Source organism: Protopterus annectens, chromosome 5.part0 (assembly GCF_019279795.1).
Source record: "Protopterus annectens isolate FY-2018-M chromosome 5.part0, PAN1.0, whole genome shotgun sequence".
Taxonomy (NCBI): Eukaryota; Metazoa; Chordata; order Ceratodontiformes; family Protopteridae; genus Protopterus; species Protopterus annectens.
The window spans coordinates 1,136,618,706-1,136,633,054 of record NC_056735.1 but is presented as its reverse complement, the minus strand read 5'-3'; the positions used below and the strand labels follow the sequence as shown (position 1 = coordinate 1,136,633,054).

General features: G+C 43.7%; 1 protein-coding gene across 1 annotated transcript in view; it reads right to left on the bottom strand.

The window, feature by feature from the left end:
• Positions 1-14,349, bottom strand: part of LOC122801555 (E3 SUMO-protein ligase RanBP2-like) — a 2,328,503-nt gene that overhangs the window by 103,932 nt on the left and 2,210,222 nt on the right. The window contains exon 20 of the mRNA XM_044070992.1: positions 10,378-10,520. Coding sequence (XP_043926927.1) covers positions 10,378-10,520 — 143 coding nt within the window. The remainder of the gene's footprint in view (positions 1-10,377; positions 10,521-14,349) is intronic.

Below are 14,349 nucleotides of genomic sequence, written 5' to 3'. Positions count from 1 at the left end.
CCAGGGCTTGCAGCAGGTAAATGACTCTTTGTAGGTCTTCTGTTAGTTTGATTTTGTTGTCCGCTTGTATCAGGCAGTCGTCCCAGGTAGGGATAGATTTGAATCCCCTGAAGTCTGCAATGAGCGATTACTGATGCCAGGCATTTCGTGAACACTCTGGGCGCAGTAGATAAGCCAAAGGGCAATGCTGAGAATTGATAATGCTCAGATCCTGCAAGAAATCTGAGGTATCTTCTGCAAATTGGTCTTATGGGGACGTGCAGGTATGCCTCCTTGAGATCTAGAGTTACCAGCCAAGACTCCTTGCCCAGCATGGGAAGAAGCTGCTGTAGGGTCAGCATTTTGAATTTTGGAACAATGAGGAATGTGTTTAAAGCGGAAAGGTCTAGAATAGGCCTCCATTTGTTTTCTTTTCTTGGTACCAGGAAGAGTCTGGAGTAAAATCCCTTTCCTTGCTCCAAAGATGGTACCTTTTCCACAGCTCTCATTCTTAATAATTGAGATATTTGCTTTAGAGCTTCTGTCCTTTGAGTAGGTGGCAGGTTTGGCATTTCTCTCTTTCCTGGTAGAGTATGGAAATGGAACCTGTAACCTTGGTCTATAATTTGTAAAATCCATTTTTCTCTTGTGATGCAATGCCAGTTCTTTGAAAATAAGGCTAGCTTTCCGCCTAAGGGTGCTTCTAGTTGTTCCCTGGTATGTGCCACCGCCAAGTCACTGTGATTGAGTTGTTGTAGTGGTGGTGGCTGCATCCGTGCCTCGCTGGTTGTTACCTTGCCACTGGCGTCCCCTGTAGGCACCTCTGGTTTGGTTTCTGCCTCTCGAGTGCCTATTCCTGCCTCTTTGTGCCCTAGAGGATTCCGGAAAGGACCAATTCTTGGAGGGCCAGTTCCTGCTAAACCTTGGAGGTTGAACTTGTAAGAAATCTTTCACTGTTTGTACAGATTTTGCCTTCTCTTCCATCTTTTTTAGTACCTGCTGCGCAGGGGAACCAAATAAATTGACCTTGTCCATAGGTGCATCCAAAAGCTTCGATTTGACATGGTCTGGTAGTGCCTGTTCTTTCAGCTAAGCATGTCTCCTGATAACTGTGCCAGTCATGGCTGATCTAAAGGAAGCCTCCAGTGCATCATAGCCACATTTTAAAGAATGGTTACTAACCTGATGTATGTTATGTACCATTTCTTGAACATATTTCTTATCTAAAGATTCTTCAGGGGACAGCTTTTTAGTCAACTGGTCAAGCATAAACTCTTGATATTGAATCATATGAAATTGGCAGTTCAAAGCTCTAGCTGACAAAGTAGCAGAGGTGTAAACTTTTTTACCCCATCTCTCTAAGGACCTGGATTCCCTTTCAGAGGGGAGGGGGTTTTTAGTAGAAGTAGTTGCTACAGCTTTAGGACCCTGGGAGATAGTCTCTGGATCTGCAAAAGGAGCCTTATATAAATGGTGATGAGTGTCCGGGACCCTGTAGAACCTATCGGGCTTAGCAGGAGCCGAAGGTAATGAATCAGGAGCAGTGCAAGCATCATTAAATGCATCATCAACAACAGAAAGCACTGGAGGTATAGCTAAAGGCCTATGCTGTGGCAAATGTAGAAAGGTCCTAAGCCTTTTTCTGGAGTCTGAGAAATCTTGGCCCTGCCACTGAAATTGTTCCTCATAGCATGCAAGGTTTCCCCAAAGGAAAATTCCTCAGGAGGAGAGGCTGAAGGGATGGACTCCTCAGCATCAGAGTCTTCGTAAGGAGAAAAAGCAGCCTCAGGAGGGTCTGTATGTTCTGAGTCATCAGAGGAATCATCTGTGGATACTGGCTCAGGGGGCTCTGCTCTAGGCCTCTTTTCTGGAGGAGGGAGAGAGGCCCTGTCTGGATGAGGCTGGGCTCCACGAATTAAAGAGATGAGATCCTCAGCCAAAGTAAGCATATGGGAGCTGGTGCTGGGCCTGTGAGAGGGGGGCTTGGCAGGCACCGTTTTTGATGCTTTGGCTGCTTTAGCCCTGGCAAAGGCCTTAATAGACATAGCTGCAGGAGGCCTAGCAGCTCCACGTGCAGGAGTTGAAATATCCAGGGGAATGGTGTCTGATAAATCCTGTGAAACCGCAACAGAAGGTTGGATTTCAGAAGCCGTTTCTACCAGGTTAGAAGAGGCCTCGGTAGAAGGCATGATTTCGGCTGAAGAAAGAACCGCTTGCTCGGTTTCAGCCAAAACCGAGACACTCGCGGTTTGCTTAACCGCGGTTTCGGCCGAAACCGCGGACCGCGAGTGTCGGTCCTTTTCTTTGCGTTTTTTGGTAATTTGCGTAGTCGGAGGATCCGACGGCATAATATAAGCAAAATCAGAGCCGAAAATCTGTTCAGCAAACTCCGACCGACGTCTAAGCGTCCGTCGGTTAAAAGAGGCACAGGCTAGACAAGCTGCTACGTCGTGGTCTGGGCCTAAACAATGTATGCAATAGGAGTGGAAATCTTTATGAGGTATTTGTTTCCCACAAGATAAACAGTTATTCACTTTCTCTGACATCGGCTGAGGCAAGAAAGAGTCCCCAACGGGGTACTTAGCTTTTTAGAAGTCTTCGAAGTAATATTCGGTAGTAGTAATCTCTGGATCTGACCGACCGGCACTTGCGAACAGCTTCTGCTACGGGCGCCATGCGGCAAGAAAGACTGAGGAAAATGGCGTCGGCTGATGCCTTTATACCCGAAGAACTGCCGCTATGACGTCGGGTGAAGTGCGACACCAGCCGAAGCCAGACCCAGACTTTGGAATCCGGCCGACCGAAGGGCTGCCTGACGACAGGACAACCCATTTGTAAAGACTGCAGATGCATCCTTGAAGGACATCTCTGCTTTTCTGGGGATGGGAAAGAGATTAGGGTTGCTGTTTCTAGCACAGCTCCCAAGAAAACAAATTTCCTGGTGGGGTTTTGCTTTGATTTTTCTCGTTAATGGTGATCCCTAGTGACTGTAGGAGTTTTTTTGACAAAGATAAGATCCTGTAGTAACTTTTCTTTGCTGATCGCCTGAATAAGGCAGTCATAGGTTCATAGGTAGGTACTAGGCTATCTGCCCAAGGCATTTATAAGCCTAGCCAGAATGTGTTGGCTTTCGCCTCCCTTTTAAATAAGTTTCCTGGGCCTCTGTCTAGCAGGGCCACTGGAGTGATCCCAGGGGTAAATTTACTATTTCCCATCCACTCGTCAAGATTCCTCTTGAAGAGAGTCAGCAAGTGGCTCTGCCTGATATAGACTGGGATTTTATTCCAGAGTGAGGGAAGTCTCAGGGACAGGAATCGATCCCTCCAGCATGTCCTGTTTATTGTTGTGCTGAGGTTTAATTCACTAGAGCATGTGGCTCTAAGAGATTTGCTTTTCTTGAGATGGAGCATGTCCATTAATTCCGGGTTGGACATGGCCTTATACATCAGGCAGAGATCACCTCTGAGCAGGCGGTAAGCAACCAAGTATAGCTGGAGTTTCTTTGGTCGAGCTGCATAGGGCATCTCTTTGAGGCCCATGATCCTCTTGGCGAGGTACTTCTGTGGTCTTTCCAGCTGTTGCAGGTGTCGAGTAAGGTACATACCAAATGGGGCATTGTACTCTATTATGGGCCTAATGAGTGATGAGTAGAGGGGCACAATGACCTCTCTTGATCTAGAGTGGAACCCTTTCTTGATTAGGTGGGCTACATAGAAAGAATTTCTAACCACTTTGGCAATGTGATTATCAAAGGAGAGGTTGCTATCTACCTGGATCCCCAGGTCCCTAATTACATTATCCGTACCTAGTGGATTACCACCTATGTGGTAATTCGTGGGCACTTTGTTTTTTCCAAAGGGGATGACTATGCATTTTTTGGCATTCAGCTTGAGGCCATGGCTCTGACACCAGGTATCTGTCTCTATGAGACCCTTCTGGAGGATGTCTGTCAGCCGGAGAGTTGATTATGGCCCCCAGTTTGCAGCCATCTGCGAACTTGGTCAGCCATAGTCCTCCCGTGCCTGGCTGCTCCGCGGAGAAGTATATACCGAACAGAAGGGGTCCTAGGACCGAGCCCTGTGGGACACCACTTGTAAGTGGTTTAAAGTCGGACATGACACCCATAACTCTGACCATGTGTGTTCTAGCCGTGAGCCAGTTGGCCACCCATCTCGTGACATAGGGGTTAATGTTTAAGCTGGTGAGCTTGTCTATGATGCCAGAGTGGGGAATGGTGTTGAAGGCCTTAGCGAGGTCCAGGTAAGGCTGTGTGGACTACCTTCCCTTCATCTATGGCCTTGGTAACTGTTTCAAAGAAGTCAACCAGGTTTAGGAGGCAGGATCTGCCTTTAACAAAGCCGAATTGGGTAGGGTCCAGTGTCTGGAGGTTCCCAATGTCTCTCTTTATGAGTCCCATGATGATTCGCTCCATAGCTTTACAGACCAGGCTAGTCAGGCTTATAGGGCGATAGTTCCCAGGTTCTGTTGTGGCACCACCTTTGTGGTGCGGGATGACTGTTGCTGTACGACATTCTTTGGGTACATAGCCTGTGGTAAGGCTGAGGCTGAATAGTGAATTTAGGTGAGGTTTAGTTCCTTTTGGAGCTCATGCAAGATGCAGCCTGGGCTACCATCCGGTCCCATTGATGCTGTGTTCTTAGCTTTGGAGAGGGCTGTTTTTACCTGCATGTCCGTGATGTCTGGGGCTCTGCATTCTTCTGGGATGGACACGGGCCCTCTTGGGGGTGAGGGATGGGGGTGAAGTTTGCACTGAACTTGTCAGCCAGGATGTTGGCAATGTCAACTGGTTCAGTGTATTTTTTGCCATTTTGCACTAGCTCAGAGCATAACCGAGAGTTACCACCTAAATTTTTGACATAGCTAAAGAAGGCTTTGTGGTTACCTTTGGAGTCTTTGGCAATTTCAAAACTGGCCTTGGATGATTTTATGAGGGATCGTAGTTTCTTGCTAATATTGATCAATGATGCCTTTCCTTTTTGGGATTTTGCTTTATCATGTAGTAGCTTTCTTCTGTTGTATAGCTTATTTATGGCCGGGGACCACCAGACTGGTTTCCTCTTTTTGGAGGAATGAGTCGTAGTTTTACTTGGGATGGCTCGATACATGCATCCCTGTAGATGCTCATAGAATGCACTTGTAAAGGATTCTACGGCTTGGGTAGCATTATCTTTTAGCAAGGGGCTTTGAAACTTTCCACCTCGGTCTTGAGAAGTGTGAAGTTTGCTTTTGAAATGGTTTTCACAGTGATTTCCTTGACTGGGGGTGGGGTTGGGATGTGGATGTCCAGTGTGATTAGTTTAAGGTCTGATCTCACCAGCGAGGGGTTTACCTCTGGTGTGGAACACTGCTCCCCCATGTTGGTGATGATCAGGTCCAGTATGTTGTCACCTCTAGTGGGCACTGTGACCAGTTGTTCCAGGGCGTTAGAGTTTATAAACTCTAGGAAGCGTTGGGCAAGGGAGTTTGTACTAGAGTAATTCTCCCAGTAAAAGTTTGGGTAGTTGAAATCTCCCAATATCATGGTATTTGGTAGGACCTTTATATTTTCCAGTGTTCTCAGGAATGCTGAGTGGGGGTCCTGAGACAGGGTAGGTGATCTGTAGCAGGCTAAGATCTGGAAAGCTGCTTTGCCCACTGTTAGTTGCACATGGATGGTTCTCCGAGGCCTCGTGCTGCGCTACTAACCTGGAGGATTCAGATGCAGAGGAAATCATTTCTCAGGGAGTTGTCCAGGTAATGGTAAATCTGTACATTTCTCTGTCTTCAGAAAGCTATAAGCTGGGGCCAAGCATTTGGTGAATACTCTGGGAGCAGTAGATAAGCCAAAGGGCAGTGCAGAGAACTGAAAGTGCCGATTGCTTGCTCTGAAGCGCAGGAATTTTCTGCACGATTCCCTGATGGGATGTGGAGGTAGGCATCTTTTAGGTCTAGTATCACTAGCCAGGCATTTCGAGCGAGCATAGGCAAGAGCTGCTGCAAGGTTAGCATTTTGAATCTGGGGACCACCAAGGTGGTGGTCAGTTTGGATAGATCCAGGATGGGGCGCCAAGTGCCCTCTTTTCTGGGAACAAGGAATAGTCTAGAGTAAAACCTTTTCCCGTTTGATCCGGAGGGACAGGTTCCACTACCCCCTGGGATATTATTTTTTTTTACCTGTTTTAATGCCTCTGCCCACTGGTTTGGGGGGAGGCATGGAATTGGAAGTTCGCTGAAGGAGAATCTGTATCCATGAGAAATTATTTTTTAATACCCATTGGTCCTTGGTTATAGAGACCCAATTGTCCTTGAAGAGGGTGAGCCTTCCTCCTAATTTTAGATGAGTGAAAGGAGGGGCGGTGGGGAGGGTCACTGTGAGTGCTTACCGTAGAAGCTTGGCTTAGAACTCCCTGCCTTGGAGACAGAAGTGGTCCATTGTTTGCTTCTTTGCTGGCCTAGAGATGGGGGGCCTGGATGTCCTGTCCCTGCGGGGCTTACTTTGGCCCCGGCTGTTGGGTGCAGGAAAGGCCCAGTGTTTAGAGGGGAAGTTTCTGCTGAATCTGGGCAGTTGAACTTGAAAGAAATCTTTTACTGTTTGCATAGATTTTGCTTTGTCTTCCTTCTTTTAAAGCACCTCTTCTGCTTTTCCCCCAAACAGGCGTTCATTATCTAGGGGTGCATCAATAAGTTTAGACTTGACATGATCAGAGAGAGGTTGTCCCTTAAGCCGTGCATGTCTTCTAATAACAGATCCGGTCACTGCTGCCCTGCTAGAGGCTTCTAGATCGTTATATCCACATTGTAATGAGTGCTTGGCCACTTGACAAGCAGAGTGTAGTAATTCTCCCAGCTCTTTTGAGATGGCACCGTCAGGGGAGGTAGCAATCTTCTGTTTTAATGGTTCCAAAGTGTGTTGTTGATATTTTAACATATGGAACTGACAACTGAGTGCTCTGATAGCTAAGGTTGCAGAGGTGTATACTTTCTTACCCAATCTGTCCAGAGCTCTGGAGTGTTTGTCAGAAGGAAGAGGATTCTCGGCAGAACTAGTCTTAGCTCCTTTGGGTCCCTGTATAATGACCTCAGGGTCTGCAGCAGGGTTCCTGTACAGGTACTTGAGAATCCAGTACTCTGTAGTACTGGTCAGGTTTAGCTGGGGCGGGGGGGGCTAAACTGGATTAAAGGAAATCATCATCCACCACTTCTAGAATAGGTAGAATGGCCAGGAGCCTGTGCTGGGGCAGGTCAAGAAACTCTCCAAGACGTTTCTTTGACTGTGGGTAGTCCTGAGATTCCCACTGAAAATGTTCACTGAGGGAGTGAATGGTTTCCCCGAAGGAGAGGTCCTCTGGAGGGGAGGCAGAGGGGATAGATTCCTCTGCATCTGAATCCTCAAACAGTTAAAGGCTGCTGTTCCTCTTCAAGGGCAGAATAATCAGATTCCTCAGACTCCTGGCCTGACAATTTCTGGAGAAGGAACCCTTTTCCTTTTAGGGGTGGGGGCTTGTTTACCTCGGATAAGGGAGATGAGATCCTCCGCCATTTTAAGCATTTGAGCTTGGGATGGGGGAGCAGTAGCAAGATGGTGGGAAGACTTCCTAGAAATGGCCTGGCTTTGAGGCCTAAGAGAATCCGTCCGTCTGAGCAACGGTAATTGGAAGAGCAGAGGTCGTTTTTGTCTATAATCAGTAGTGCGAACGGCCTCTTCAGAAGCCGGTGCCTACGTCGCAGCTCCGGACCCAACTGAGGGAGAGAAAGCCAAAGGCTCGCAAGACGAAGTGGATTTCTGCGGCATACCAGACTCCAAAAGGGTCTTGGCAGAGGCCTGCATAAAAAGTGAGTCGGGCCATCAGGGGCTGCAAAAGCACCTCACTGAATTCTGGAGAACTGATGACTTGCTTATCGGTAGCATCATCTGAAGGCCTTGTGTGGCCTCTCTCTATGTTTTTTCAGAATGTCGGCGGATTGTTGGCTGATGGACGCCATATCGGAATTCAAAAAAGGAATAATGAAAATAATTGTCTACAAAGAGAGCTCTGAGGGGAATGGTTCTCGCATTAAAGACAGCACAGACCTGGCAATGAGGGACGTTTTGGTCTGGGTCTAAATAAGTGATACAGTAAGAATGAAAGTCTCGGTGTGGGATCTGCTTTCCAGAGGCGAGCATTAACTTTTTTGGAGATCGGTTAGAGCAAGAAAAAAGGGTTTCCACTGGGATACTTTGCTTCAGATGTTTTCAGCTGAAATTCGACTTCTGGTAGCGACCGACCGGCACTCGTGCGAACTGCTTCTGCTACGGGCTTCACGGTAAGAAAGAGTGATGTAATGACTTCGGCTGCCTTGCTTTATAGTACTGACTACCTGATGTCAGACTACAGGCGACATTAGCCGGCGCACAAAAACACTGACTCTGGTATTCAGGCTGGCCAAGGGGTTCCACAGCAGGGATAACCCCACAGGTGATGACTGCAACGGTGAAACACGAAGATCATCATATATTTACCAGATATTTTTCTTGTTGCCAACTAAACTTTTTTCAAAAATCTTGTACAATAGATGTATAATTTTTCAAAAACTTAAGGAATGGCTTCAAAGTGACTTTCAAATGCAGAAATAAAGGGTCTGTTATCCAACCATTCGCAGAGACAAGTCTCAAAAGGGTTACCTGCAACATTTTTGTATTTTAGGTAAGCCAAAAGTACAAGAAATTCTTGTTGAAGTTATACACAAGAAGCTGGACGCAACATTCAAGCCATTACTGATCTGCAATTCATAAAGTACATTCTTTACATAACTAATCCTAGTAACATTAGACAATAATAAAATACTGGTTTGGTTCCTGAACCTAAATGGAGTAGTAGTTTTGTTCCTGTAATTTCAGCCTTTCAAAAGTTAACTGCGCAGGATATATGAGATTTATAAAGAAACTGTCTGTCAATCATCATCTCCATTTTAGCAAGATGCATTAAAAAGTTTGGACTAGAATGACTCTTGTCAAGCAAGCAGACACATATGGTGTTACAGCTGTAATGAACAAAGACTTATGCCGTCTGTTTCTGAATGGGTAGATTCCAAAACGTTCACAGTTATTACCCCAAGGATCAGTATTATTACCTTTACTTTTTCCCCATACACATCAATAACCTTGGCACTGGCCTCCCAAGCATGTCTACAATACTATATCTGGAAGACATGGTCATTTATACACCACCCTCTTCAAAAGCTTTCAAAAATCTACTAGAAAAATACATGCATGTAGTAAATACCTTGCTTCTCAGAAATCCATTCTAAACTTGACAAAACTAAAGCTATGTTCAGAACCACACAGAAAGATAATAGCAGCAGCCACTAACAAGAAAGCTTAAAGTAACCCTTCAACACCACAAAGATTACCAGGAAAAAATAAACTATTAAGGAAGGCATAGCAAATATAATTTCCTAACCCCAAAAAGCAAAGCAGCCACTGAGAAAGGTGTGCATGTCCTAAATTGAACAAGGACTCCACACACTAACAGCAACACAAAAATCTGTGGGTTCACAACCTTCTCTTCTCATTGCAGGACCACCACTGCCACCTTCCATCTAAAACTAAGTGTCTTCCAATGAAAGTGAGCAGATCCCCTCATAGAATCTCTCAAGTAGTAACTCAGAATATTCAACCACTTCACCAGTAGACATAACATTCAAACAATCCAACTACAACCTCCATTCTCAAAACCCAATCTCCTTCCCTATAATCACCACCAAATAAAGAATACTCTTACAGTTCATCTCTTCCTTCCAATTATACACACGTGTTTACGGATAATAAAACTATCAACACAATCTTCGTTACCCAGCCTTTTCTTACTTGACAGCTCCTCATAGCTTCCCAACAACCAACCACTACAGTTTTTCATGTTATGTATTTTTTTAAGGATTGTTGTGCATATACAATCATTTTATGTAAATTACTGTATCCTCTAGAATACAACATATGCTACATTCCTTTTCTGGATGTAAAGTCTTTCTTGCTGTACTACTCCCCAACAATGACTGTATACACATGTAAAGTATGTATTCCTGGATGCAACTTGCTGTATATCTAGTAACATTCCTTTTCTCAAAAATGAGTTTGCATTCCTAAACCAAGGCCGAAAATGATCCAGTTGGGCCAAGCTCTACACCGGTTAACAAAAACAAGGAAACATGACAAACTGTAATAGTACTGAGGTTACAAAAACATTTCTTCACTACGCAAGACTCCTGAAAGTCTTAAAAGAACAGATGTTTTAAAATTGGGCTAACTCCATGAAAGCTGTCAAAAAAAATCTGGTACTATCTCAAGACGGTCATGAACCTCAAGGTTTAAGGGCTTCAAACAAAAATGATCACAAGGCTCCACTGAAATAATAAAAATACCTCTGGCAAATGAACAATTGGCTCAAAATGAATCTCTTCATTAGTCACAACTTCATCATCACTGTTTGCATCTTCATGTCTTCTGTTTGCCGTACTTGATTCAAACACTGATGCACCTGCATCAGTCCAAGTAAAGTTTGCATCTATGATGAGAAAAACAAACAAAGGCTATGAATTTAACTGCAGTCTAAACAAAACCAAGGTTCTGTAATAAACAAAATGCAAGTATGGGAACATGAAGTAGTCACAAAACTTTCTCCTTCTGTGAAAATATTTCAAATATGCATTGCAGAAGAGGGAAGAAAAGCTATGCTACAATATGAACTAATACAGTGCAAGTTCTTGTCAATGAAAAAGACCTGAAACTAAACAGCAGACCTGAACAGCTGTTTTAAACGATCCTCTCCAAGCTCTTGCAAATCATATCAAATTCTTGAACAAATGCAACAGCAAACAGTAAGAATAAATTGTAAACATTTCCCACACTTACAAATGCATTAGATTTAATCTTTTAAGTTCATAAAGTTCCAAGCATACTTTATCATTTACAATATTCAAGACTGCACCTGCAGAATTTAATTTGCATATGATAACTTAGGCTGGTGGTGCAAGGACCATTTTCAGGCACATCGGGACCATTATGGCTAATACACTTAGCAGCAAACTGCAGTTAAAAAAATTACATCTAACAATAAAACAACAGATAAAAATAACGCAACCAAATGATGCAGTAGTACGCACTCAACTGTAGTTTATGTACTTGCATACCAATGGTAGACAATAGGAGAGGAATGCAGTAATAGTAGTACACAATTATAAAATCATAGGTGTGAGAGAACATTGTACAAATTAATTTGGAGTACAAACAAGTAACTGTTAAGAAGCTGCCACTCTATGATTAACTCAGCACTACTTTGTCTTGGGCTTAGAAACCAGTTAAATATTTACACTTGTAAGAGTCACTTGGATCAACTTCAACCTGTAATTGTTGCTTTCCGGTGTACTACATATACTACATTTAGGTATTCTTTTCTGGTGAGACAAATCTTTAAGATTTGCTCTCTTCTATCAACTTTTTTTTTTCAACTACATAAATATGTCTTCAGTGCCTGCATTTCTGATATTCTAATAACCAGGCATGCCCACTGAGGGTACCAACCACTACAAGTTAATCCCTACTGAACTGCTATATATTTTCTAGTAAAATATTTGGGCAACAAATCTACACAGTTATAAACTCTACTTGATCTGCAATTTTACATGCAAGGGCAACAGAACAGGTATAAAAATGAAGTGAGCTAGTTGAAAACTCACAGTAACATTTTCTTTATTTCTTTTCTCTGAACCTTTCAGTTTTGGAAAAATACCACTTTTATTGCAAATAAAGGGGTTTAGTTCCTATGTTAATAATAAAGCACTATGATTTTTACATACTATGAATCTGCCCAGAAATGAAGCAGGAACATAGCAAAGGTGTGAAATCAATCTAAAGACATTTGAATTAAGAATGCTGTATAATTATAAAGAAAAAAACAGTTAGTCTGAAAGAGAAACAGGCCACACCTTTACTGTGTTCCTAAAACACCAAAGTTTTAGCTGCTTTTGCACAGCCTGTCCCAGCAGAATATGCCTTGTATCAGCACTAGGACGTAGAGGGAAAACTACTGATTATGACTCCATTTCAAATAATGGGCAAGGCACTGGAAAAGTAGGTGAAGACAGAAAGGCATGAGTGCTGAGCTCTTACTCGTACATCTCGAGACAGGGTGGTGGCCATTTTTATTTTCTTTTGGAAACCATTTCCTAGGCTGCTGCTCCTTCCAGCCAACCACCCGATGATTTATAACACCCTTGTATAACCCTTTATCCAAAGGATTTTCATCTTAACACGAAGCTCAACTAGATGCAAGGCCTGCCATGCACTATGAATGCAAATGGAGCTAGGAAAGGAAAGGTCAAACAGTAGCATGCTGTGGTGAATGTGTATGTGCGTGCATGCATGTCTGCGTGTGCATGCCCATGCACCCATAGCTCTGCCACTGTAGTTACATACCCCTTCCACAGTTCTTGGTCTCCACCAGGAACTGAGATGTCAAATATACTCAACAAGATCTTGCACCCTGCTCCCCTGAGATATGCAAACGGGCATGAGCCCCATTATTCCTCTCTCATGCCTCTGTGAACTCCTCCACCAACTGGAACTCTAAATAAGTGATGGTCATCTAAGCTGTAATCTGAGTTTTACCCATGTACCTCATGGAGCCAACAGAAGGGACATATTCTGATAAGTTACTACACTGACCCTCTATCAGCACAATGGGTTATGGCATAATCTTGACATTGCAAACAAGTGCTTAGGCAGTATAACCAGACTTGGAAGCATGGGCAGTAATACATATAATAAAGTGGATTGGTTTCTCAAGCCTAGTATTGACTATACATACGCCAAGAATGCAACGGTAGGAATTTTAGGCTAGCCAAGAAATAATCAACCCTATTGACTACCAGTATGGTGGCTCCTCTTCTGGGAGCCCAGGACTTTGAAACCACCACCTGAAGATTTCAGAAACCATGAGGGGAAATCTTCAGTGGAGATAAGAGATCCCCCATGGGGTGATTTGGGTGCACTGGCCAGCAGATAGAGAAAAAAATGGATGATGGACTCAGTAAGATGGTCAAAAGTCATGGAAAAACCACATAGGAAAACTCAATGCAATATCTACTGCTTAAAATGCATTTCATCCTGTTGCTGTCAGATACTTGAAATGCCATCCTTTACATGCTACACTGAAGATCGCAAAAATGGGTGCCCAACTAGACATTCCAATGCGAGTTCACCACCCCAAATGGTAGACATTTGTTCCAAATGTGTATACTTCTGATGGTGGACTGTAATCAAATGGCAAAGACACAATGGCCAGTAATGGATGCCAAGTTGATGTTCTCATGCACTACCTCTCTGACAAACCTAACATGGATATTTTAATCCTGAACAAGTAATGTCCTTGCATTTATACAGAGGATCACATACAAGTATACAGCCTTTCATGTGAATGCACAAATTACATTGATTTGCAAGTTACACAGTACATACTTCAAGAGCATTCAGATGAAACACGCACCTTATGAAAGTCAAACCACATCTATTCTGTCTGCAAGTTACTAGTACTTCTCTGACATGTCAGAAACTACAGAAATCTGCCACAGCTGAAGAACTACATTTGCAGAAATGAAATACAATTATGTTTCACTTACCATAAATAAAAGTTATGTACTTACCATAAAGCTAGATGCCTGTTCTTTTTATTTGTCCGGCTCAACAAATGGGTTGTCAGAGCTTATCGGATTGGACCTCTGTGGATTTTTCCATATTTTGCATACAGGGCTCCAGCTCCCCCCCTACCCATAATGTTCTTCATCCCCTAATACACCTCAGATTGAGTCTGCCTCAACATATTGCACACACTGTCAGATACTCTCAAGAAAAAAACTGCTACTGTGGAAATATCTATAACAGTGCATAATCAGCTCAAAGGCTGAAGGTTTGACACAGGTCCTGGTCAGGTCCATCTGGTCAGATGAGAAACATTACTATTTTGGCAAGAGGGAATGAGGGCTGGGTGTTGAGCCAGATGCAAACACGGATCTAGCGTTATGGTATGTACATAATGTTCATATCCGATGTTGTCTTATCTGTTCAGCTCAACAAATGGGACAGATTCCACAGCTGCTAAGAACTCCATGGTGGTCTCAAGAAGGATATTCCAAAGGATGGTGGAGCAGAACAATGTATATGATCTTGACTATACATCCAGCATGATGACATACAAAACTATGAACTGTGGACCACATATCTACAGCACAAGTCTCACCTATCGAAACCTTGGCAAAAAATGCAGTGGAGGCTGCCATCTCTCTCTGGAAGTGTAATTTCCCTTTCTCGGTAGGCAAAGGCAATGCATTTGGACAGAC